The 26,233-nt window shown below is 38.1% G+C and overlaps 2 protein-coding genes across 3 annotated transcripts; one reads left to right on the top strand and one right to left on the bottom strand.

Moving 5' to 3' along the window:
* Window positions 1-6,387: 6,387 nt before the first annotated feature.
* Window positions 6,388-9,282, top strand: LOC117319180 (the record flags this gene model as incomplete). The annotated part of the gene is made up of 4 exons (XM_033874018.1): window positions 6,388-6,484; window positions 7,346-7,459; window positions 7,686-8,138; window positions 8,556-9,282. Coding segments are annotated over 4 exons (849 nt in total), but the record flags the coding sequence as incomplete, so codon positions are not given.
* A 442-nt stretch (window positions 9,283-9,724) lies between these two features.
* On the bottom strand, window positions 9,725-11,261 carry LOC117319181 (protein ALP1-like). 2 transcript variants are annotated; one of them, XR_004530618.1, is made up of 2 exons: window positions 11,091-11,261; window positions 9,725-10,737 (listed from the first exon to the last, which is right to left on the bottom strand). XR_004530618.1 is itself a non-coding variant. In XM_033874019.1 (2 exons), the coding sequence occupies exons 1-2, from the start codon at window positions 11,155-11,157 to the stop codon at window positions 10,008-10,010; spliced, it is 858 nt and encodes a 285-aa protein (XP_033729910.1). In that variant the 5' UTR covers window positions 11,158-11,255; the 3' UTR covers window positions 9,725-10,007. The 2 variants fall into 2 exon arrangements, 1 of the variants encoding a protein (XP_033729910.1); XM_033874019.1 differs by having other exon boundaries at window positions 11,030-11,255.
* Between the last annotated feature and the right edge of the window lie 14,972 nt (window positions 11,262-26,233).

Raw genomic sequence — 26,233 nt, 5'->3', positions numbered from 1 at the left:
ATGGGGCCGATATATGATGTACATTTAGTGAGACAACCTCAAACATTAAAGACTCTAATTTTGAGGAAATTTAAGAAATAATTAACGATGATTCATGTATTGTTGCAGTTGTATATCCTGCAACAATACACGAGTCAAAGTTGATTATTTCTATTATACCATGTACTGTTTAGTTCTGAGTTATATATCTTTCTAACAGAAAAACGGCAAAGAAACCCTGGGAAAACCTTGTAATTTATTTTTTGAGTATTGCATTATTTTATTGATAAAATATACATTTCTTTACAGGCACTACAGAACTACAATCAAGAACATCTATAATATGGCATTGATTATGAAAATTAAAAAAACAAGGATAAAGAAAAGAAAAAAAAAAGGAAAAAAAAGGGGGCCTCCGTAGGATTCGAACTCAAACATGTATGGAACAGACTATACCTAAATATTTAGATTTGCTCCGCATTTTCCAATTGACACAATGCTAAGAGGTAGTTGCCACCATACCCTTATAGCATACATTGTCTCAGGCTATAACACCCAGTGGGTCATGTGACCTTAAAAAAGTCGGAAACTTTTTTTGTTGGTTCAGTTTTTTTAAGTTGACGAAAATGGTAAGTCAATGTAAATATAACGGGTTCCCATGGCATTTTCCCCTGGTGCATCTTACTGTCATATCGACTATAACAACATTAAAATCACTGTTCATAGCTTTAATGTTCCACAGGTAAACGCAGGTAATGTTAATATAGCAAAAACAACATGTTGGATGAGTGGGAATGAACCAAATGATGTGGTGTAAACGTGACTGCAATTTGCAAATGATTTTCCTTGTTTGTCATAACGAGTTCCGATATAGACTATAATGAACAATATTAAAAATAATGAACAATATTATGATAAACGACGTCACCTCCCGACGATGTGACGTTATAATAAAAAATATGCCGTCTTTATGACATCATAGCCGCAGAGCACAATGGCGGGTCCGTGGATAAGGACATTTTTCAGCGGAGCCAAACAGAAGACAGGCAATTAGTCATGTTCCACGTTTAATGCGTATGGTAGCACACCACAGTAAGACAGCCTGGCCATGGGCAATTTTTTTGTTAAGCAAATAACTCCTGTATTGTGATATGCATAAAAAATGAAAACATAAATGTACACTATAATTGGTATATTCAGTATGAAGTAGTACATACAGGCTTCACATTTATTAAAAAAAAATTTAATAAATTGCTTCCGGATTTTAAATATCCGGATTTTCCGAACGTGTGTTTACACAGGAAATTTAGTTTTGCCTACAGCGAAAAATGGAAGCCCACAGGAAAGGTAAGATAGCAGAAAAACTTAATTTACAACATATGTCCAAACAAGATTAATTCTGTCTTTGGGATAGAGATGTTTAATTTTAAATTGGTTTCAGAAAAAAAATTGTGTAGAGAATTGTGCCATTTTGGGTCAAATATCATAATATTTTGCAATTTTTGAGAATTTTTCAAGCTGTTACCATGGTATTCACAGCTCTAAAACTCACAGAAAATATCAGTTTACTTATCCTTCAGAGCTCTATTAAAATTGCAAATGTTGTACAGATTTCAAATATATATACTTTATTAGAGGTTATATGTAAGGTTAAATGGCAATGTTTACATATCTAAAACATGTGCCATATTTTTCAGAATTTGGCATTTTTACTGTACACTGCTACCTATGCCTCCTAGAGACGCTGAGCCGTTAACATACTTCAAGTTGCTTTTCCCTGATATTCTGGCAAAAGAAATCATCAGACACACTAACACGTACGTTGAAATAAAAAGTGAAAAAACCCATTTCCTTCCATACGCTTGTCGTCATAATACAATGTATGCTTGATATTTTCACATTTTAATGTCACGTGTATATATAACAATTGCAATCAATGATTGCGAAAGCTCATCGGCGGCAGCAATCACACTATTTTTTATGTATGTATAAGCATGTCATTTTGAAATTGTACGCCACATCATATCGCTCCTAGACGACCTCTACTGAATGGATTTATAAACCCAATTATTTTGATATATGGTGTCTTAAATGTTTGTACAACACAGCAGACGTACCGGAAAACAACGTGCTACATGTGCATGTATGATATTCATATATCATGAACAATCTAATCAAATTATAAACTGAGTTAGGCAAATACTAAACCGTATCTCAAATAAACACAAACTGGGATGGTAAATTACAATTTTCTGGTACACATGTAAGTTAAAACCGTATACGTGTATGAAGCACGTGCATGATATATCGTTATCTTTGATAGATGATTTTACATATAAATTCTAATCATGAAGTGTTGCTTGTAGCATCCTGGGTACGATCCATCTGTCAGATGTCGACCTTATTGCACTTCGTCAATCGACAATCCATGCGCTTCAAGATTCCAAACAGGGAGTTATGCGTGGACAAGTCTCTTGTACCAACAAAGTGACACAGCGTTCTTCGACAGTACATCACATCAAAGGTCGCGAAGTATGGTGTCAAGTTTTGGGTACTTTGTGAGTCCCCTACATATTACGTGCTTCAGATGCATGTTTACAGGAATTCGACCCAGTTCCACCAGGACAACTCCAAGGAACGAACGTAGTTATAGAGCTCCTACAAGCATCGTTACTTCTTCATAAAGGCTATCTCGTCTTTTGTGATAGTTTCTTCACGTCCTTGAATCTTTGACACAGACTTCTCCAACACATACTTGACCGGTATGAATACACTTTATAGCCTTATTTTGGTAATTTGTTTTGTGCATGTACTCATTCTCCGGAACTACACACTAGAGTACGTAAATATTGCCAAACGTTTCAAGGCATGGATGATCCTTATAAAGCTAAATGTTTTCTATGGGATGCCGGGCGGAACAAATTTAGGAAGTATATGTTACTGTATATTTCAAATTAAAGTGGAATAGTGTGAATGTGGTGCAATATGTTTCTTAAGTTGGTTTGGTTTGGTTTGGTTTATTTTGTTTAACGTCCTATTAACAGCTAAGGTCATTTAAGGACGGCCTCCCGTGCGTGCGACATGCATGCGTGTGTTGAGTGCGTATGTGTGTTTTGGGAGGCTGCGGTATGTTCGTGTTAAGTCTCCTTGTAATAGGCCGGAACTTTTGCCGATTTATAGTGCTACCTCACTGAAGCATACTGCCGAAGACACCCAGAAGCACACCCCACCCGGTCACATTATACTGACAACGGGCGAACCAGTCGTCCCACTCCTTGTATGCTGAGCGCTAAGCAGGAGCAGCAACTACCATTCAGACTCTGGTATGTCTCGGCCAGGGGACAGAACCCAAAGCCTTCCTCACAGGGGCGAACGCTCAACTAAAGGCCAAAAGTGAGGCAGTGTCAAGGGAGACGTTAGGAAGAAAAAAGTTGTAAAGAAAGAAGAGAAAAGATAAGATCCCAAATTTAGTCGCCTCTTACGATCATGCAATGGGGGCAGCAGATACAATTCTTACGCCCTACCTGCAGAGCAATATTAAGTTGGATTTGCATTCAAAATGAATATATTCGGGTTTTTTTTTTTTGGTTTTTTGTTTTGTTGTTGTTTTGTATTTTGTCGTTTTCTTTCTTTTCAAATAACAAGAGGCCAATGGGCCTTAACGGTCACCTGATTTTTGAAATATTTCAGTAAATTTGAATGAAAGAATAAATTTCAAAACAAATAACACAAATGATAGTCAAAAATGTGATTTCCCTATAACTATAGTAAAGTTTATCCCCTCCCATGGTGCAAACGCGAGACCCCAGGGCTAGGAAATTCACAATTATGGTAAAGCACCTTAAGACCCTTCGATCTGTGAAGAGTATTTAATTCTACCTTATTTGGGTTGTAAGAAGATTTTTGAAATTTCAGTTAATTTGACCCTTTTTGGCCCCGCCCATCAGCCCCTGGGGGTCAGTCAGGGCCAACATGTACATCAAACTGTCATCCCAAGCTGATAACGTTAACGAAGTTAGAATGAATTCCAATAAAAATCCAACAAATAATAGTCAAAAATGTGATTTTCCTATATAAACTATAGTAAAGTTTACCCCCTACCCAGGGGCAAACGTGAGACCCCAGGGTCATGGAATTCACAATTTTGGTAAAGCATCATAAGACCCCTTCATCTATGAAGAGTATTTGATTCTAACATATCTGAGAGTAGAGAAGAAGATTTTTGAAATTTCAGTCAATTTGACCCTTTTTGGCCCCGCTCCTTCAGCCCCTGGGGGTCAACCAGGGCCAACATGTACATAACATCAAACTGTTATCCTATGCTGATAATTTGAACCAAGTTAGAATAAATTCCATTAGAAATCCAACAAATAATAGTCAAAAATGTGATTTCCCTATATAAACTATAGTAAAGTTTACCCCCTACCCAGGGGCAAACGTGAGACCCCAGGGTCATGAAATTCACAATTTTGGTAAAGCACCTTAAGAGCCTTCCATCTTTGAAGAGTATTTGATTCTAATATATCTGAGAGTAGAAAAGAATATTTTTGAAATTTCAGTCAATTTGACCCTTTTTGGCCCCGCCCACCAGCCCCTGGGGGTCAACCAGGGCAAACATGTACATACCATCAAACTGTCATCCCATGCTGATAATTTGAACCAAGTTAGAATGAATTCCAATAGATATCCAACAAATAATAGTCAAAAATGTGATTTCCCTATATAAACTATAGTAAAGTTTACCCCCTCCCCAGGGGCAAACGTGAAACCCCAGGGTCATGAAATTCACAATTTCGGTAAAGCACCTTAAGACCCTTCCATCTATGAAAAGTATTTGATTCTACCATATCTGAGAGTAGAGAAGAAGATTTTTGAAATTTTAGTCAATTTGACCCTTTTTGGCCCCGCCCCTCAGGCCCCTGGGGGGTGGGGACCATATAATTCACAATTTTGGTTCACCCTCAGCCATGGAAGCTTCCTGTAAAATTTCATTGAATTTAGTTCAGCAGTTTTTAAGAAGAAGTTGAAAATGTAAATTGTTTACGACGCACGACGCACGACGGACGACGCCGGACAAAAGGCGATTGCAATAGGTCAACTGAGACGGTAGCCAGCCAGGGAACTCTGTCTACTTGCGACGTGGCGACTTCTCGAAAAGAAACCTGTGCAGTTGTTATCGACACTTCAACCAGCACAAAATCTGGGGTCAAGTAAACCACTGTACAATACCAACAATGGAGCAGTAGATATGAATGATGGTCTTCTTCATTCATATGGAAAGCAGAGGAAATGCTAAAATGTAAGGAAGAAAATACTGGTGTATTTATTTTTCAGAATTCTTATGAATTCCTATATATTTTATAAGGAAAATACAACACTGAAAGTAAAAAGCCGCCTGCGGTAAATCCAAGCCGTTATTGAAGCACTCGCTGGAACCAAGAAACCCGACAACCCTCGCCGCCAAGCAGTGAAGAAAGTTTCATTAATCACTTTAACACAAAAGAAGGAAAAAGACTGCTGTGTCTGTTCTTCACGTATGCGCCATGGCCGTGGTTTGGTTTGGTTTGGTTTATTTTGTTTAACGTCCTATTAATGGCCGTGGAATACGTCGTCGGAGCAGAACGATTTGTTCATTGTTTGAGCGTGGACTTCCTCGCCAATGTATTGGAAGGCATTTGAACTGCATTGAACAATAGATTGTATAATTACCATGCAGAATCTGTTCGTCTACATTCGTATAATGTAATTTGTTTCTTGTCAGTACTAACAGAATCTTATCTCTGATGTTTTACGTTGGTATCATGTAAATCTCCCTTATGTCCTTTATCTTTACATATTATCTTCTGACTTAGAGAAAACTGTTTCGGAGATTATGTACATACAAGTATTCATAATGGGAATGTATATTGCAGACGTTTAATTGGTAAAACTCGCTAATTATGCACGCATTCCAAATATTTAATATATTGTATTTATTGAAAATACAATTTTTCATCTGCATGCTATGTTGTTGAGCTAAAACTAAAACTTTGTAGCATTACCGATGGCAATAACATCCATTATGTAGCTCGCGTATAAACTACACCGAAAGTTATACGAATTTAAAAAGTAATTAAAATGTAAAATAACGGACGTTACTTTCTTAATTCTTAATTCAAATCTTTTTTAAGTATTTCTTGGATGGTTGGTTTCAGATAAAATCACGATTCGGTACGTACTTGATTCGCTTGACACGTTCTAAATGTATCACCTAAATTGTACGACGGCTGAAGATAACGAGTGGAACAGTTGTCGGGATATACACAGCGCATTATGACGTCACAATTCTAAAGACGTCACGTATTGAAACTGTTGGCCTGTTCGATTTGCTCTTCTGGAAGAAGAAGAACTGTCTTCTAAAACCGGAAGGCGTGTTCGATTCGAGAACTTCTAATTTCGGAAGACCTTCTGCCCCTTCCACCTCTCGAGCAGAAGAGACAGAATACAAGATGGCGGCAAGTGGAAAGTAAGTGCTGATATGCAGAAGTAAATGACCAAATACATCCAAAATTACAATATGTCAGCAGTTTTGAGCAAGGACATATTAATTTTGTTGCATTTAACGAACAAAACATCTATTTGTTTGATTTTGGACCGGTTTGTTCATAAGTGTTTTGTAGATTAAGGTGCACAGGGGCTCGATGGTCATAGCGTAAACATTAAAGTAGTAAAACAAGTAGATTCTATTCACTTTAGAAGTTATAAAACAATATTTTTTTTAGATATATCAATATCATAACGATTTTATAAAGTTTTCATATGGTGGCATATACAGGCAACCACCAGCTGACCACAGGTGCATAACGTTATAATCTGTTATAGGCCTAATAAATATATCATAAATATAGGCACATTATTGACTACAGGGTGTATGTACTGATGTAGGTGTGCGGTAAGGTACAAATGTATGTATATTATAATTAGAACACAGGGACCTGTTGTAACAACCGGGGATGTGTTTATTTTTCTAAAAGAAGCCAGGTTCACATTCCACCTCTTTCTGTTGAACATCAGTTATCTCCTTTCAGATTGTTTCATGATATCATATATACAAGTACATATGTCAGGAGGTAATTTCATATCATGTAATTTTACAAAACTGCTCACTGAAGAAGAATAATAATACCAAGGAACTTAATCAATAAATACATGCATGTAAAAAGTACGTATATATTTAACTAGTCTAAAACCTATTAAAGACATATACAGCTGTATAGTCATGTTAGAAAATGTAAAAAATCAGAATATTATTTTCGAGCTTTCATACCACAATGAATTTGTCATTTTTCATTCAGTACGTGTAATTTCAATGGTAATTTAATTTTAGACCCTAAAGCAAAAGACAAACTCATTCAGCTGGCCAAAGATGCGACAAGTAGAGCTGCTTCTCCTTCACCACCACCGCCATCACCACCTCCTTCTACAAGCCCAACAGATCATGGTAAGCAAAAGCTTTAAAATCATTTCAATATTTGATTTATATAAGTATCCATAATAGTAAAGCTAAATTAATATTTTATTTGTTCTCTGGCCTCTACATACATGCATATACATGTATAAAATTTAATTATTTAATTTATGATTTATTTTAGAAAACAAATATACTATTTTAAAAGTATGTCTTTATGTTGAATCATCAGATTAACAACGTTCATAATGTTCTTCAGATTTGCCAGATCCTGCCTCCGATTTTCCAGATCCTACCTCCGACTTGCTAGATCCTGCCTCTGATTTGCCAGATCCTGCCTTTGACAATGGACGAGCTACCATATTTAACAGAGCCCAGACGTTAATGATTCTTCAATTATATTTGGAACGAAAACACAAATTTGGATCAGTGGTCTATAAAAAGAAAACACTTTGGTTTGAAATTACGGAAAAGCTGAACACGCATTTTAAAACTACATTCACAGCAGGGCAAGTGGAAGGCAGGTGGAAGACGCAACTGGCTGCATACAGACAGTACAAGGATGATCAAAACAAATCTGGAAACTCTAGAAAAGAATTTCCTGATGAAGCTGAGTTTACCGAAATATTAGGCGACAGACATGATCTTGAACCTGCATATAAACTTCAGTCGATGCCTGCCAAGGAATCTGTTGGTAGCCAAAATAGCTCAGGTGAGGGAAAGAGAAAGGCTAGTAATGATGGCAACAGTTGTGAAAAGAAAAAAACAAAACCAAGGACTTCAACAACAAATGATACAATTACCTTTTTGAAATCCTATGTTGAAAGTCAAAATGAAAACAACAAGGCAAAAGCTGAAGCATTAGAAAAACGACACAATGAAAAAATGGGAGTTTTGCAAGAAATGTTAAAGGCAATGAAAGATCAGCAATAATTTACCAGACCATATTATACAATAGCCTTTTTGGAACAAACCACAAATCACTTGTTCATTTTTTTATCATTTTAATTGAAATTTGGAATTTAGTCTCTGTATGCATCATCAAGCAATAAATTAATGTTTCTTTTTCTAAATTAAACTGATAAAATTATGTCAAATCCTGAATAATTCTTTGTTATTGCAATTGTAGGTCTGAACATATGTGACTTACCTGTGGAAATTTTGATCAAGATTTTGTCTTATGTGCCGATTCCAGATATTATAACATCAATCAGTAATGTATGCAAATTGTTGCAAGAGTTAGTAGAGAGTGGTGCAGTTTTTTCAGTATTCAAATATTCGGATATTTTTGAGGATGGAATGCTAGACTGTTAACATCACCAGAAATTTTTGCTGGCTTAAAACATATTAAGCAATTGGAAATTGTAGGATGTGGATGTGGAAAGATCCCTGTTTATCCACTGATGGCAAAATCTGATGCTATGTCCTGCATTGATGAAATTAGAATTGAGCAATGTACCATGCTTGAATGAAAATGATATTCTTGTGTTGTCAAAAGCTTTAGGAAAAACACTTAGCTATGTGCATTTAAGAAACGTGCAACCAGTCAAGCGTGAAATTTTTGAAACCATAATGGTGAACTTAAAAGTTGTTTGTGCCATATGTGTCCCACCCAAAGGAAAAGTGGATTGGTGGGCATCCATCTTAAACAGATATGTTGGCAGGTGCTGCTTTGGTTTCGCAATAACAGACTTCATTCCAGATTACCTCTTATTGAAACAGAGGTATGCATATTCCTTACTGCCATTGGGAAATTAAAGCAACATTTACATTTTGTATGTAGATTATGTACATACATTAAGTGTACACACTAGTACACTACATGTACATACACCTTTATTACATAAGTCACTGTGACCTACATTTATAAAATTTATTGATTTGTGATTTTTGTTTATATTTGTTGGCCATTGCAATTTTATACATGTATACAATGTACTTTACTCATTTCCTAGTCAAAAAGTGTATACATGTATTAACAGTACATTTGTATTGTTAAATATTTGAATCTTTTGTTATTTAGTTAAGTTTGAATTTTCAAAGTATGAAACATGTGTGTTAAATATTTGAATGTTTTATTTAATTTTGATTTTGAATTTTTCAAAGTATGAGAATTTTTTTTAATAAAAAATGATTTAGTAACATTGAATTTGTTTTTTTATTAGCTCACAATCTTCAGATGGTGGGCTATTCAAATCGCCCTGCTTCCGGGGTCCGTCTGCTGTTAAACAATTCTTGGATCTACAGTAAGATCTCGTTTAATTTTGAAACATTTGAAACAAAATATAAACTACAATGTGTATTGCAAATACTTTATTATGACACAATGAATTATACATGTGTATTCATGCATGCATTTACTAAGAAAAGTTTGAGACTGAAATAAGCTTGCAACGTGTTCCTCCAGGGAACAGATGTGTATGCTCAAGTATCCAATGTCCTGTGCTCATGAATAGGCAATTCGACGTGTCAAAAGGATTCTTTTAAGTTTGCCTTCTGCATCTATTTCTAATGGCATGAGATTTTCTTGTGGAATTTGCTGAGCAGCATTGTTGAAATGTTCTTCCAACTCACCACCTTTTCAATACACATATTGTGAAGAATACAGGCTAGTCCAATAAGCTTTGTTATTTAGGAGACATCCATCATTTCTACCAGTTGTACCAAGTAGATGGCATTGCCCACACAATGTTTGACCCTTTTGAAACAGTGGCGAGTTCCGAAAAATTCTTGCGTGATGCACTCTACCTGGCCATCCAGCATATATGTCTGTAAACCTCATATCTTCCCTACACACTGCTTGAAGAACAACAGAATGATATCGCTTCCTGTTCAGGTAGTCGGCTGCGTGCTCACTTGTTGGTGATTTGATACGAATATGGGTGCCGTCAATAGCGCCTACCACATCTGGAAATCCCTTTTTCTGTTCAAATCTGTCGCTTACAGTTGCGATTTCTGTATGTGGCCATTGTATGAATTTGTGTAGCAAGTCATCAGTGAAAACATTTAACATTCTCCTGTTGTGTTCATAAAATGTTGATTCAGATACATCAAATCTATCAGAAATTGACCTTACTGTTTCCAGTGAACCAACATACCAAAGAGTCATTAATAGATCTTTTTCTAAAGGAACCTGTGTTCTTCCTGCACTTGGATTTCTTTGTTTGAGGGCATCAATAGTGGCAATATTTTCCAAAATCATTTCAAATGTCGATCGCGAAACACGAAAAAAAGTTTTGAAAACACATGGTGAATACATTGGCACTGTGTTCTGTATATAGTCCTCGATGCGATGTCTTTTAACTTCCCTTCTGAAAGGAAAAAAAAAATAATACAAGATAAGCATTCAATGAATAAACTGCAATTAAATGTACAGTATAATAATGACCCTAGCTCGGTAGATATAAAGGTTTACCATGTAATGTAGGCAAGAGACTTGCTAGGCCACAACTACCACGTATCCAATGACAGATATAAACAGTAAACTGGTAGTAACATTACTGTATCGATAGTAAACTGCCGTCCTGTGACTGTGTTCGTATACATTGTCGATATGATATGTCATCGAATTGCGTTCTAAATAGTCTTATTATCATATCTTACGTTTTACTTAATGCAGCTATCCCGAGAATTAAGAAATTGTTGTGATCCTCGTCATCCATACCTTCTTCTTCCTCCTCTTCAATAATTTCAGTGAGGACCGTCAGTAGTTGTACTGCCTTGGTCGCCATATTGAAATTCTTATTTCAGAAGGACTGTGTTCGATTTGGAAGTAACATTCGGGGAACTTTGTAGTCTTCCTTCTAAGATAGAAGAGTGCAAATCGAACCCGCCATGTAATTCAAATCGGCGGATCAGAGTTTTCGGCAGTCTAAAGGTTAAGTAATTATATCATTGCTAAATAAGAGGAGTCTATAGTTTTAATTTATTCAGAACATATTACCTTATCTTTTTAATACTTGTTTAACGTTGTTTTATGTGACAATGTTTTCTCTTGCCATTGAAAGCTTTTATATGCAAGCTATGTACAAGAACTATGCGGCTGAATGTATGATGTAAATTTAATGAATGGCAGAAAAAGTAACATGTTTTAATATGCTCAATGTTGCATATTCTTAATAAAAATGTTGCATTAAAAATTGTGTGCATATTTGTCATAATTACACATGCAAAGAAACCACCATAGGAAATTGTACGCAACAAGTTGAGCTAAAACAGTGCGATCACTGATCAGCTTCACTTTGGAGTTACTTACGTTGAATCTGCTATCACTAGAATTGCGTGTTTCCGGGCCTAAATCCGTAAGAATGTACCTGTTGCCCCATTGCATGATCCTAAGAGGCGACTAAATTTGGGATAATATCTTTTCTATTCTTTCTGAACAACTTTCTTTAACAACACGCATGCATGTCGCACGTACGGGAGGCCGTCCTTAAATGACCTTAGCTGTTATTAGGACGTTAAACAAAATAAACCAAACCAAATTTTCCTAATGTCCCCCTGGACAATGCCTCACTTTTGGCCTTTAGTTGAGCGTTCGCCCCTGTGAGGAAGGCTTTGGGTTCTGTCTCCTTGCCGAGACATACCAGAGTCTTTAAAAATGGTAGTTGCTACTCCTGCTTAGCGCTCAGCATATTGGGAGTTGGACGACTGGTTGACCCGTTGTCAGTATAATGTGACCGAGTAGGTGTGCTGGGTGTCTTCGGCAGTATGCTTCAGTGAGGTAGCATTATAAATCGGCAAAAGTTCCGGCCTACCACAAGGAGACTTAACACAAACATACCACAGCCTCTCAAAACACACATACGCACTCACTACACGCATGCATTTCGCACGCACGGGATGCCGTCCTTAAATGACCTTAGCTGTTGATAGGACGTTAACCTCTATGGTGCCAGGTAGGGCGTAAGAATTGTACCTGCTGCCCCCATTGCATGATCGTAAGAGGCGACTAAATTTGGGATCTTATCTTTTCTCTTCTTTCTGAACAACTTTCTTCTTCCTAATGTCTCCCTTGACAATGCCTCACTTTTGGCCTTTAGTTGAGCGTTCGCCCCTGTGAGGAAGGCTTTGGGTTCTGTCCCCTAGCCGAGACATACCAGGGTCTTTAAAAATGGTAGTTGCTACTCCTGCTTAGCGCTCAGCATATTTGGAGTGGGACGACTGGTTCGCCCGTTGTCAGTATACTGTGACCGGGTGGGGTGTGCTGCTGGGTGTTTTCGGCAGTATGCTTCAGTGAGGTAGCACTATAAATCGGCAAAAGTTCCGGCCTATATCACAGTTAACACGAACATAACGCAGCCTCCCAAAACACACATACGCACTCACCACACGCATGCATGTCGCACGCACGGGATGCCGTCCTTAAATGACCTTGGCTGTTAATAGGACGTTAAACAAAATAAACCAAACCAAATCTAGGGTGCCAAGATTTCGCTTCGACCAGTTTCAAATATCAAACGTCTGTTGACTTATTATGACGTACAACCAATTATGACGTCACGTCATGGTTCGCCATTTGGAGATAATCGTCTTGGTTTGATTGAATACATAACTAACTGATAGACTGTCGATATTTGATGAAAATCATATACATTGTGTATACATTTTGCATTTGATATATCCTGTTAATTGTAAATTTGCTAAATGACTATTTACCTCATGATATACTAAAAAGATTCATCTAAATTGCGCGGAAAGTAGCAGACCGTTGTTATTGTCACGAATTATTAGTACAATTGTTATAACTATAGGGCATAACCAGATAATTTAGAAAGACAAATAGTAAGCTTAAACATAAAAATCAATAATTTAATTATTGGTCATGTTTGATAATTGCCCATCACCTTGATCATGCATTTCATTAATATCTGTTGAATTTTATAACTAGAGTTCTGTGCATCTATTGTGTTGGCCAATGCATTCGCGATGAACACCACGACTGCATTCCGAGCAGGCCGTACGACTTCTCCTACGGATCCCTCTCGAGCGCTGAGAACATACACAGCAGTCCTCCTTTCCGCGAGGAAGAAGTTAAAGTGTTGGTCGGCGTCGCTGGTGTCGCCTTCGCCTTGCTGGATCCCGATAATCGGTCGCCCTTGTTCCCGAGAAGGCCTCCGCCACTTCCTGAATAAATTGTAATCGCGAAAGCGTAGGTCGGTCTGATGTGTTTTCCCTGTACAGAATGTACGCATTCATCATGATGCGATGAAAAATGTGAAGAAACACTTTCTTCCATACTTTCTTATTGCGCCTCTGTCCGCCATATGCACTGATGAGACCATCGTCCATATCCTCTGCCCCTGTGCAGGAACAATCAACACGAGTGTATAGTCGATCATTCGTTTAATGCCGTCACTGTCTAGCGATAAGAATATCCACTGCCCCTGTGCAGGAACAATCAACACGAGTGTATAGTCGATCATTCGTTTAATGCCGTCACTGTCTAGCGATAAGACAGAGTGAAAACTGAAATACACAAAAACAAACAACATTGCTATTACAATGAAAGTAGAGACAAATTTCTGGACAACAGATCGTTATTTTTACAGATTAAACAAATATCAAATGAAGGGATGATTGGTTTTTAACTTGTACTGCCTTTTACATATACAATGCTGATAATTACCCTATAACTTTCGCCAGTAACAGAAAATATGTCTAAGTTCCATGTTGTGTTTTCTGCCGGAAAATGTGCGTAGGTTTCTAAAAGCGAAATGGATGACTGAATATTAGGAAATTCCGGAAATTGTCAAATTAGAACCAAGACGAGAAAAGTCCGGAAACTGAGACGGCACACTCCCGCCCGATTGCTCCAAGCAATGTTTGAAAATAACAAAGTTCGTGGTCACATAAATGATAATATCGCGATATATCGAAAAGACTAGATTCACAATAGAATATTGAAAGTTCATAATTCACTAACTCACTAATTTGGTTCCAAGTTCAAGTTCAAAAGGCATATCACTACCAACGGTCATTAGAACACAACCGATACCAGTCTGGATCACAAATCTTAGTCATTCAGCAGAAGTACAAGCTCCGTGATGGGTCTGATGAACGTAGTAGATTCATTCTCTCGGATGACCTTGACCTCGACCTTCCGCACAAGTCCGTCGTCACCTGGGAAAGTCTTGATGAATCTTCCAACAGGCCACTGTCTCCGATTAACACAGGCGTCCTTAAGAAGGACAACATCTCCAGGATTCATGTTTTTAGTAGTCCTTTGCCACTTTGGTCTGACTTGCAGCGTATCAAGGTATTCCTTTGAGAACCTTGACCAAAACTTGTTAGCAAGCACTTGAACCGATGACCACTGGACCCTATACATGTCCTTCACAGTCAAGTCACCAAACGGTTCATGGGGAATGCCAACTTTCTGAGTCAACAATGATGATGGCGTGAGAATTTCTGGGTGATCCGGGTCTGTGGATACCTGCGTTATTGGCCTACTGTTGAGGATTGCTGTCACCTCATACATGAGCGTCGACAGCACGTCATGAGTGAGAGATCTGTTCTCGGGTTGAAGTAGCATCGAATCTAAAATACGTCTGGAGAGACCGATCATTCTCTCCCAGACTCCGCCCATGTGAGATGAATGAGGAGCGTTAAAGATCCAGGACACTCCTTTTTGGTAGAGGTATTCTTTGGTTACGCTGTCCTCGACATTGATTGCATCAATTTTCAAATGGTCAGTTGAACCGACAAAATTCGTTCCTCGATCCGAGTAGTATCGTCTGACATCTCCGCGGATAGACGTAAATCTGCGTAAAGCATTGATGAATGCGCTGGTACTCATGTCTTCTACCACCTCGATATGGACTGCCCTAGTGGCAAGGCAAGTGAACAAGGCAGCCCAACGTTTGGCATTAATCTACTCTACAGATACAAATAACTGACATTTTCCAACATAAGAGAATTATAATAAAGGGTGGGTGGGAGAGGTAGAGTTTTGAAGCTGCCGACTTTCAAAGCAGCAACCTACGTGGTCTGTACAGTAACGCAGAATTTTTGAAAGTGAACGTTTATCTGGGATTCCAATATACATACTAGAATTTTGGTTTGATTCAAAATGATTGGATGTTCCTTACCCTATCGAAAATTTTGTTGTGTCCCAGGGGAAAACACAACTGGGCCACCATTTGTTTACATCGCTACGCAGTATGAAAAAGTCCGAGAGGATCGAAGGGATCGTAAATCGCGGGACTACGAGACATAGAAAATGTTACTTATATTCTAATAAAAACGATGTAAAAAGCTTACAAAATCACGAATATAGTAAATTTTAGTTATAATAGATTAACAAACCAGAGGATAAGATTTGCTTGCGTGTAAAATTATAAAGATTTCCGATGCGCAATACCGGAAGTTAAAACTTTGTATACACACAACCGGAGAAGAAACACGTGTGTAGCAGACCACGTAAGAGTGCTTCCTCTCACAATTAATAACATATTATCACAATAATACATACATGGAATATACAGTGTTAGATACAAATTTCTAAACCCTAATTCCAGCAAGCTCCAGCCTTTTAAACTTGAATAAAATTTAATAGTTAACCTCCCTATCAGGAATAACCTTTATTTATAAATGTGAAGAAAAATTTCCTTCTAATAAATAGTTATTTTTATAATTAATCCCACTGATGACAAAGATAAAACCCTCCCCTATGAAAATAATAATGTTTTAACCTAGCCTTCCCTAAATTTAGTAAAGTAAATTTCTAATATTCCCTAATTTAAATTCACCAAACATTACTATAAAATTCCCACATTTAGTACATAAATACACACAGGGACATACACAAGACAAGACAGCCGCTTTGGGAAATGAGGAAATAGCCTCTGACATCCCTAGCGGAGAAAACACGGAGAGACATCACACAACGTACACCCACCTAAGCTTCTGGGATAGAAGTGACTAAAAAACTCCAACACAACGAACTACGCTGGAGCGTTGCTGGATTACCATAGTAATCACGCGAGATTATTCCCTTGCTGGAATCTTGCTGGAAAATATTGCGTACACAATTTACGATATTACTTGCAATGATCAAATTCAACTTCAACTTACATACAGATTCCGTTACACTTCCAACCACGTACGACTGCAAACCGAAACTACAAAAATATCCTGTTGTTCTAAAAATAGTAAATCTTTCCACACAATAACTTGCGTACTACGTCACTTCCGACTCCCGCTTCCTGTAAACAACCATGCTTTACCTTGCTGACTCTCTATCTCTCGTGCATCGAGCTGAACTACTAATAAATACCTACATAACAGGTAATGAATATGATGTTCCGAACTATCTATAACATTTTCTGGTAGCATTTTATAATATTTAGTATCAATTATCGCTAGATCTATAATATTGCTCAAAACATGTAAAACATTCATCCAACTCCCGGACCCGTGCTGTCACACTACTCCCCCCTTAAAATTTGTTCATGTCCCCATGAACGACATACTACTATCATAAAAATATTAACAAAATGTTATACTACCAAATAATACAGTCATTTGGTAGGCTATATATACAATTATGTACAGATGTATTGAAACAATATAAGATATCGTATTAATTAGTAGTTGATGTTCAGACTTTTCTATATGTTATAAATAGTATATTACTGTAAGATAGACTTGTAACTTACAAGATAATTTATAATTAGTTTACTGGAGATAGTAAATATATAGATGAACTGATAATCTTGATATCCATATCTTTATGTTATAGTATTACTATAAGATAACTTGTAACTTACATGTAGGAGATACTTATTCATCAGTTTACTGAAGATAGTAAATATATATATGAACTGATAATCACTTTGATTTTAAAATGTTATTATGATGTTAGGAAATATATTTACTTATACTGTATATACTCCAAACACAGATATATACAGTCTATAGGTTCTCCTTATCCAAACGCAGTTTCGTCCTTGAAGGTTGAATCAGGAGAAGGTCTATTTTGTCCTCTAGCCTCCTTTGTCCCTTCTTCAACTCATAAATGTCCTGCGAAAGTTCTATCAATAGTTTTGTGTTATTGTCGTCGATATGATTTTTCTGTTCCAATAAACCACACAACCGGCTGGAGAGGTCCTCGTCCGTTTGGGTTCCTACTGTTGATGAGGACACTACTTTCCTGCAGTCCTGTACTGATGTACTTAACTCAAATAAAGTTAAATCAATATCCTCCAGTGTGGGCATGGCTACCTCTTCTGTCAACAGAGGAGTCGGGACCGCTTTCAATGGGTCTTCGTTAATTTTCCCTTTATTTTTTCCATATCTCTTCAGAGGCTTGCTTTGAAAGTTTACGGAGATGTACATCATCCGCTAGGAACACTGGGTTGCTGGACTGCTTCAGGCAGTCAAGAGAATCTAGTGGTGCCCCTGCTGCCTCCCTAGAGTTCATTTTTGCTTTATGGTCTGGATAACTCAACACATGCCTGTCTAAATCATGCTTCCTCGTGGTTCTAAACAAACACACTGTACAATAGAATGGTGAGCACTCTAACGGTATGTGATGTTTGTAGATGTGGCTGATAATTCTGCGTCTCTCGTCACGTAGATTACATGAAACACATTCATATACACGTCCTCGCTTGTTGAGAGTAGCCATTGCTGTAAATATATATAAAGAGGTTAAAGATGATTGACCGCAAAGAATTATCCTATTATCCCCAAGTTAAAGGCTGGTGTATACTGGAGCTAAGGTTTAACGCAGATATAAGTAAATGTCTTGAGATTAAAAACCAAATCCTCCTTTGTTAATAACTGTTATATAATATGAGTATGACATTGATATTAATTAATTGCACTCTTCATCCATTCAGGCTTGTCTCCAAGATACAACTTCAATTTGTCATGGTGTAGAATTCTGGATTTCCTTCCATCCGCAGACATCTGAACTCTGAATGTAACATCTGTCAACTTCTGTGTAATGACACCTGGTCCAATGTAAGCAACTTGAAGTTTCGGTGATATTCCAACTTTCCGGTCTTCATTTAAACACCATACTGGATCGCCCACATTATATGAGGTGTAGCTCAGATTCTGATCATAGAAGTCCTTTCTTCGTTTGGAATTTACTTTAAGGTGATCCCTGGCTACTTCATGGGCTAACTGCATTCTTGATTTGAGGTGTTCCACGTATCAGCATATGTGGCGATATTGTCAGAGGTAGAAGTTCTACTTCCAAAGACTAATTCTGCAGATAGTCGTACTTCTCTACCCATCATTAATAGGTTTGGACTTAATCCAGTTGATTCATGAGGAGTTGATCGATATGCTGCTGCTAAACAACCCAAGTTCTTATCCCAGTCGGTCTGTTGTCCCTTGAGGTATGCTTGTAACATCCGTACTAATGTACGATTAAAACGCTCAACTTGTCCATTGCATTGTGGATGTCTGGCAGAGTTCTGGTCTTCTTTATTTGTAACAGGTGACATAGTTCTCTAAAAATAGAACTCTCATAATTTCGACCCTGATCAGAATGTATTGACAAAGGGGTGCCAAAACGACTGATGACCTCATTAAGTATTGTCTCTGCACATGTTTTTGCTGTCTGGTCTGGAATAGGTAAGATCTCCACCCATTTGGAAAAGTAATCTGTGACTATTAAAATGTACTTGTTTCCTCGAGGTGTCAGAGGAAGTGGTCCAAGTATATCTGTTGCCATTCTCTCAAGTGGAGCACCAATGGTCATATCTCCAAGCCGAGCTCTAGGAGTCTTTAAAGGCGGCTTGATTTGTCCACAGATTTTACATTTCATTATCCATAGCCTAATGTCTTCTCTAATAGGATACCAGTAATAATGCTGTATTGTTTTCTCTTGTGTCTTCTTCTTGCCTAGATGTCCACCCAACTTGTTATTATGCATGTGTGTCATTACTTCCTCCCGCATCGTCTTAGGAACAAGAAGCTGTAAGTATTGTCCTGTGCCATCCCGACGGTGAAAAGTCTTGCAAACAATGCCATCTTTTAAGGATAGGGACTGAAATATGTCCCAATAATGTTTTACTGCAGAATTTTCCCCCACAATGTCTGTATGGTCAGGACGAGAACCAATTCCTAGCCATTTCACTACGTCCTGGAGGTCTGGATCCTTGCTCTGAGCTTTCAGAAGGTCCTCATTAGTGTAAATTGTCTGCAATGGAATCCATGTGACATCATCTGGATTGTCTCCCTTGTCATTCCGTTGTTGTTGACGAGTGGTGACAGCTCTAACAGGTTCTTTCTGTATGATCAATGTGTTTAATAGAATCTTTCCCTACCTTGAGGGTGTGACAGAGAAATCTCAACCTGAGGGGGAGATTCTTGAATGTCCAATCCGAGGCTTGCCGAGGGTTTGGACATTCAAGAATCTCCCCCGAAGGTTGAGATTTCTTTGTTACACCCTCAAGGTAGGGAATGATTATTTTTCTCCCACCTCTTTTCTTTATGTGTTTTCCCATCGGCGATCTCCGTCTGTTTGTAAACAAGTACACATGTAAAAAAAAACGCGAGAAATATGCACACATTTCCATTCATCCATTTCACGTGGGGTGACGTCACTCACTCATCACTGTCCGACTCGGAGTAAATCACACGAGGTCGCTTTGAAATTGACTTTGTGTTGTCATTATAGCTGTGGAAATGGATTTTAAATGTTCCCCCACTGATTGTGGATCCATAAAACAACGATCTTGTGACATCGGACAGAGTTGGGCACAAGGAAATGCTGTTGTGCGATCTTTTTACTTGTGACAGTTGAACAATTTTGTCGCGATCGGTGCAGGTAGGTGCACTTGTGCTCTCAGTTTCAGTTGTAGGCCTACAGTTGGGGGATTCATTATCCCCTCGCGACGAAAGTCGGGGAGGGGATATAGCGTTCCGTTCGTACGTACGTATGTTCACTTTTTGTCAGCGCTCTTCATATATGGGTCCAGCATGGGAATACCTCAAACGAGTTCGTGTTTCAGGGTGCCAAGGTCAAGGTCAAGGTCACCGTTACTATTTATAGAAAATCTTTGTCAGCGCTCTTGCGACTTAAATTTTGAACGGATCCTGACCAAACTTCATATATGGGTCCAGCAACGGAATACCTCGAACGAGTTCGTGTTTCAGGGTGCCAAGGTCAAGGTTAAGGTCACCGTTACTATTTATAGAAAATCTTTGTCAGCGTTGTTGCGACTTCATTTTTGAATGGATCCTGACCATAATTATAATAACTATCAGGAAATGAAGTTGCTAGTGTGATGCGTAACCAGATACTGTTGAATGCATAACAATATATACCATATTTATCTGGCAATGAGCCCATGCCTGATAATAAGCCCATCCATGTCTATTGCAGTTCAGTGCAAATGACAACTGATGTTATTTCAATGTCCTGCAATAACCCCACCCCCCATTTTGCGTCAGTTCATGTGTTAGCACGCGAGGGGATTTGTATCGTTTGCGATGCCTTGTTTGTATTTGAAAGAATGGCAGACATTTTTTGATTTTGGAAACTGTTCAGTTGTCTGTAGTTGTTTAGAGACTGGGGATTTTTGTATTATTGTGTACACAATTTGTTTGTTGACGTAGCAGACGACGTAATGTAAACAAAAAAAGTAGTTCCGGTAGTACTTCCAGTGAAGAAAGTGAGCGCGATGCAATCTGTCACACCCTAGGGTATGACAGATTGCACGCGCTAAAAAAGACAGAGAAATCTTGTACACTCCAAACGGGAGACAAATCAGTGAAAGGTGGGAGAAATCCATGTCTTTCCCTCTAGATGTACATCTTTTGCATGGTCCACAAGCTAGCTGTAAGGATGTACTGTCTTGACAGTGGCAATCATAGGGATCCTCACATCTGGACATAGCATCAGCATTATTGTGTTTGTTACCTAGTCGATATTCTATGGCGAAATCATATGAAGATAAATTTTCTATCCAGCGTGCTATTCTTCCCTTTGGTTCCTTCATCTGGAAGAGCCATACTAATGCTCTGTGGTCAGTACGAACTAGAAACATGCGACCTAGTAAATATTGTCTGTAATAATCAACAAAATGTTTGACTGCCAAAAGTTCCTTGTCTGTGACACAATAGTTCCTTTCTGCCTTGTTTAATGTACGATTACCATATGAGATAACCTTTGTTTCCCCGTTGGAATGTTGACTCAACACTGCACCAATACCATAATCACTTGCATCTGTATCCAGAATGTATTCACCATCATCTTGTGGATATGCCATAATTTCTGGACTCATCAATTTTGTTTTAAGGATTTGGAAACTATTGATACAATCTTCTGTCCATAAGAATTTCTTTTCCTTCTTGGTGAGTTGAATCAGTGGTCTAGCGAGTTCAGAAAAGTTCTGTATGAATCGTCTGTAATAACTAGCCATACCAAGGAATTGTCGGACTTCTTTCACCGTCTTGGGAGTATGCCACTTCTGTATTTTCTTCACATTGTCTGGATTTGGAAGTACCCCTTGTTCTGTTACTACATGACCTAGAAAGGTGACTTCATGCTGTAGTAGAGAACATTTCTCTGGTTTTAGTTTCATCCCAGCCTTCTGGAGTCTGTCAATAACTTCTTCGACCCGACGTATGTGTTCATCAAAGGTTGAGCTGAAGATGATTATATCATCTAATATACTAGACAAGTGAGCCATTGTAGTCCACTTAAAGCTATTTCTATGAACCGTTGAAATGTTGCTGGGGAGTTGCATAGACCAAACGGCATAGTTTTGAACTCAGATAGACCATACTTTGTGATAAAGCTGTTTTTGGTATGTCTTCTTTCTTGACTGGTATTTGGTGGTAACCGGAAGTCAGATCAAATGTGGAAAAGTATTTCGCACCATTCATGGAATCTAGACAGTCTTGAATTCTGGGTAGGGAAAAGGCGTCTTTTACTGTGACCTCATTAATCTTCCTATAATCCACGCATGGTCGAACTTTACCATTCTTTTTCCTAGTCAATACGATTGGTGAACTCCAGGGTGAGGATGACTTTTGTATGACAAATTGCTTCTCTAGTTGCTCTATGGCCTTCTTTTCCTCTCCAGCAAATGCTAATGGCACTTTCCTAGCTCTCTGTTTTATTGGTCTAGCATTAGCTGTATTAATTTCATGTTCTATCAAATGTGTCAATCCTAGGTCTGTTTCATCCTTTGAGAAGGAGTCTGCATATGTGACGAGCAAATTGGCTACTTTATTTTGTTGACTTTCATCTAGTTTATGCTGTATACCATCATATATACTTTTTACATGTGCTGGCATAGTGATGTTTTCTGTGATCACTTCACCCGACTTGACATCAGTTCTACACTCTTTATCATGAGATATCTGAATTCTCCTAATCGAGGTGAAGTTGTTATCTTCATCGCTATCTTCATTCTCTGCTAGGGGTAGGATGTCTTCGTAATGTTCCGCAGTTCCCAAAACTGTATCTTGTTTAATTGAGACATCAGTTGGAAAAGGATTCATGACCCTGACTTTAGCAGTTGTGACTTTGCTTATATCCACGATACATGGCGCCATCAGTAATGAATACTTTGATATGATATTTTCTGTTGGTTCAATGATATATTGACCCTGATCATCTGTGTCCTCAACATATGTATCAATAATGCATTCTGATAGAGCAGTTACTATATAATGATCTGCTGCAGTGACCCTCTGGATTGCTTTAATACCAACTTGAGTACAAGAGATAGCATGTCCCCTTAAATGTATTATTCCTTTGCTGAGTAGTATATCGGCTGGACCCCATTGACTGTTCTGTAGAATATCAATTCCAAGTAGAGCATCATCTGTAATATCCGCAATTATCACCTCGTGTTTCAGGTTTAGTGTGCCCAGTTGAATTTCAAATACTGCTTTCCCAAATTCTTCTAAAGGTGTGTTATTAGCACTTCTGAGGGGTATTGCTGGTATTAGTTGTGGTCGCTTCTCTTCTGGTATCTTTTGAAATATCTTCTTAGATAGAATAGTTCTTGTAGCGCCTGTGTCAGTTGTAAAGAATATCTTAATCCCCTGAACTGCTCCTTCTATATACAAGCCACTAGCAATAGTAGATTTACGGCGTATAAGTGTTTCATCCGTGGAAGGTAATCCTACATGACCTTTTATTCCATTTCCTGAGGCATCATTCCGGTCATTAGAATTAGCCACTAGTAGTTTAAATGTGCTCCATTGTATTGTGGTTTGTTACCATGTACATCTTTTGCTCTGTAACTGTGGCCTTGATGTGGTCCAACGTATTGCCTTTGATACTTCTGAGGTATGTCTTGGTAATGACCTTGAGGAGGTTGATATTTCTGACTGATGTCACCCTGTTGATTTCTGAGTGAGCATCTTCTAGATATGTGACCTGGCTTGCCACAGGTATAGCACTTCCTGTCATCAGATTGTGAAGTTTGATAGTGATGAATTGTGTTAGTGGCTATGGAGTTCTTAATTTCCTCCAAGGATTTTCCCAATTATTTTAACATCTGGTCTATTTGTGTATTGCATGACTTGGTCCCAGAGTTGATTCCTCTATTCTGTTTCTTTGTAGTCACATCTACATTCCTAATGTGATTGGTGGTCTCCTCTGTAGTTTCATCATCACTGCTGGTATCTCCATTTGATATGGATTTAGTAGTCCGGAGGGTAGCTTCACTATCATTCTTCTGAGATCTTTTAGTTTCAACATAACTGACGACAAAGTAGACTGCTTCATCCACATCCTTTTGGTCTTTATGGTACTCTACCTCAAAGCTTGCTTTCTGATTCTGCAGACCATCAAAGAACTTCCGCAATATGTCTTCATCCCTTGTCTTGGTATCTCTCTCTTTATGGGCTTTATCATAAAGTCTTTTGAGTTCAGCTGCATATTCTTCTACTGTTTCACCATATTTCTGTTGTCTTTTGCTGAATTGAGCTGCAAAGGTCTTTGAAGTTTCTACTACCCTGTATCTATTGTGTAGTTCCTTAATAAGAGCATTGTAATTGTTTCTTGTTTTCTTTGAAAGTTGACCGAACACAAATTCACCGGCTTTGCCTTGTAGTCTTAGTAGTAATTGGTCCAATCTCTGGCCTTTATCCCAGTTATTCCTGTCAGCTATGGTTTCGAACCGATTAAACCATATTTTCCATGTCTCTTTGTCTGTGAAAGGAGGGAGTTTTGTCGTAACACTTGGTGTTTTATAGTTGACTCCTACTGTGGCTGCTGTAAGGTTAATGCTATCGTCATGATCATCGTCTTCAGAGTTATGTTCTGAACTGGAATCTGTTTTTGGAGCTCTAAAGATGGATGGTTCAAAATTCTTGTGTACTGGTCCGGCATTGTCACTGGTATCTTTAGCGATATGCAGGTTATTCTGTGAAAGTATGGCATGAAACGTTGACTAGATCATCTCCATATTATCTGCTAGCTTGTCCATTCTTGTCGCAAAGTTTGTCAATTTCTCTTCTACTTGGTTTTGTGGATTCTGTTGTTCTTGCCTATGACCTTCAGGTGTGGACTGGTGACCTTCATCTTCAGGTAATGTTTGTGCAGTCAACCCCTGAAATCTGTTGTTTGACTGTTTATTTTTCTTCGTCTTCTTATTACGGTCTGGTTGTGATTGCATTATCATTTCAACATCAGAGTCTTCATCTGCATCGACTTGACGTCTTCTCTGTATTCTTAAGCTTCTCCTGCTCGCCATTATTTCTTATAGTGAAGACAGGTTTGTCAATCGCAGGATTTACTGGATTGTATGAGCCAGTTATACCCGAAGTCACCAATGAACAGTTATACTGTATATTGGGATAAATCTCAGACCTTTACAGGAAAACCTGAATATTGTCTGGATAAAAGCCACTTAACAGTGGAAAAGCACACTCTATAATGGAAAATTGTAAACCACTTCACAGTGGAAAACACACTGTATAGTGGAATGAAACGCAGGCTTAAACCGGCCTCACCGGGTTATTACCTGGATAATAACATTCAACAAAGACTATCAAGGTTCCCCCAAAGTTCCAACCGACCAGCGTAAGGAATGTTACTTGAATATAGAGAGGCGCCTCGTTATCCAAATGAATCAAGCAAGGGAAGATTGAAATTCCTTTAAAATGTAATTTTTTGTCTATGTCGTAAATCGTTTATAATTGTACTGTCCTTATCTTAACTAAACTAAACTATCTAATTGCTACCTGAATTAGGCAACATTTGACAAATAAAATAAACATCATTACTCTAAAACATGAACTTAGATTAAATTATTACATTAATTAACTCTATTTTACTACCAGGTCTTGCTTCTTCAAATACCGGTATTACACTTCATCAAAGACTGCCAATATTGTTACTCAGTCTTTTCTCCATAGTTCACCTAGGCTGTCCATCTGTTACTCAGTCTCCATCCAAAAATAAGTACATATTCAACCACTAGCTCAAGATATAGCTAGGTAGTAAAAAAAAGAACGATGTACTCCATAAAAAAAAAATTACCCCCCATACTCTTAAAATGAGTATGTCTCACGAGGATACCCAAATACATAACCAACTCATATCCTTAGGACTCCACCTTTCCATCATTTTACACCAATGAAATCTACTGAAAGGCTCCTAAATTCACATCAGAAAAAAAATCTCAGGTCACTACCCCTCCATACCCTGGTTAACCAACATGTTTATATATATCCGGTATGTCTCACACGAAAGGTCGCAAGCTAGCAAGACACTCCACTGGTAGTAATACTACATCAACTCTACTCAGTCTATCCATAGAATCCGTGAGTTGTGTAACTATGTGTATTTATGTTCTCCCTCATTATATTCGTCCGAACATA

The sequence above is a fragment of the Pecten maximus genome, unplaced genomic scaffold (genome assembly GCF_902652985.1).
Source record: "Pecten maximus unplaced genomic scaffold, xPecMax1.1, whole genome shotgun sequence".
In the NCBI taxonomy this organism is placed as follows: domain Eukaryota; kingdom Metazoa; phylum Mollusca; class Bivalvia; order Pectinida; family Pectinidae; genus Pecten; species Pecten maximus.
Note: the sequence above shows the minus strand (reverse complement) of the source record. Positions and strands in the feature narration are given on the sequence as shown.

Excerpts from the sequence above, each read along its gene's own strand:
- LOC117319181 (XM_033874019.1), bottom strand. The coding sequence starts at position 11,157 with ATGGCGACCAAGGCAGTACAACTACTGACGGTCCTCACTGAAATTATT. Across the intron at positions 10,738-11,029 it reads ATAGCTGCATTAAGTAAAAC|AAGGGAAGTTAAAAGACATC; the intron begins GTAAGATATGAT and ends TTTTCCTTTCAG.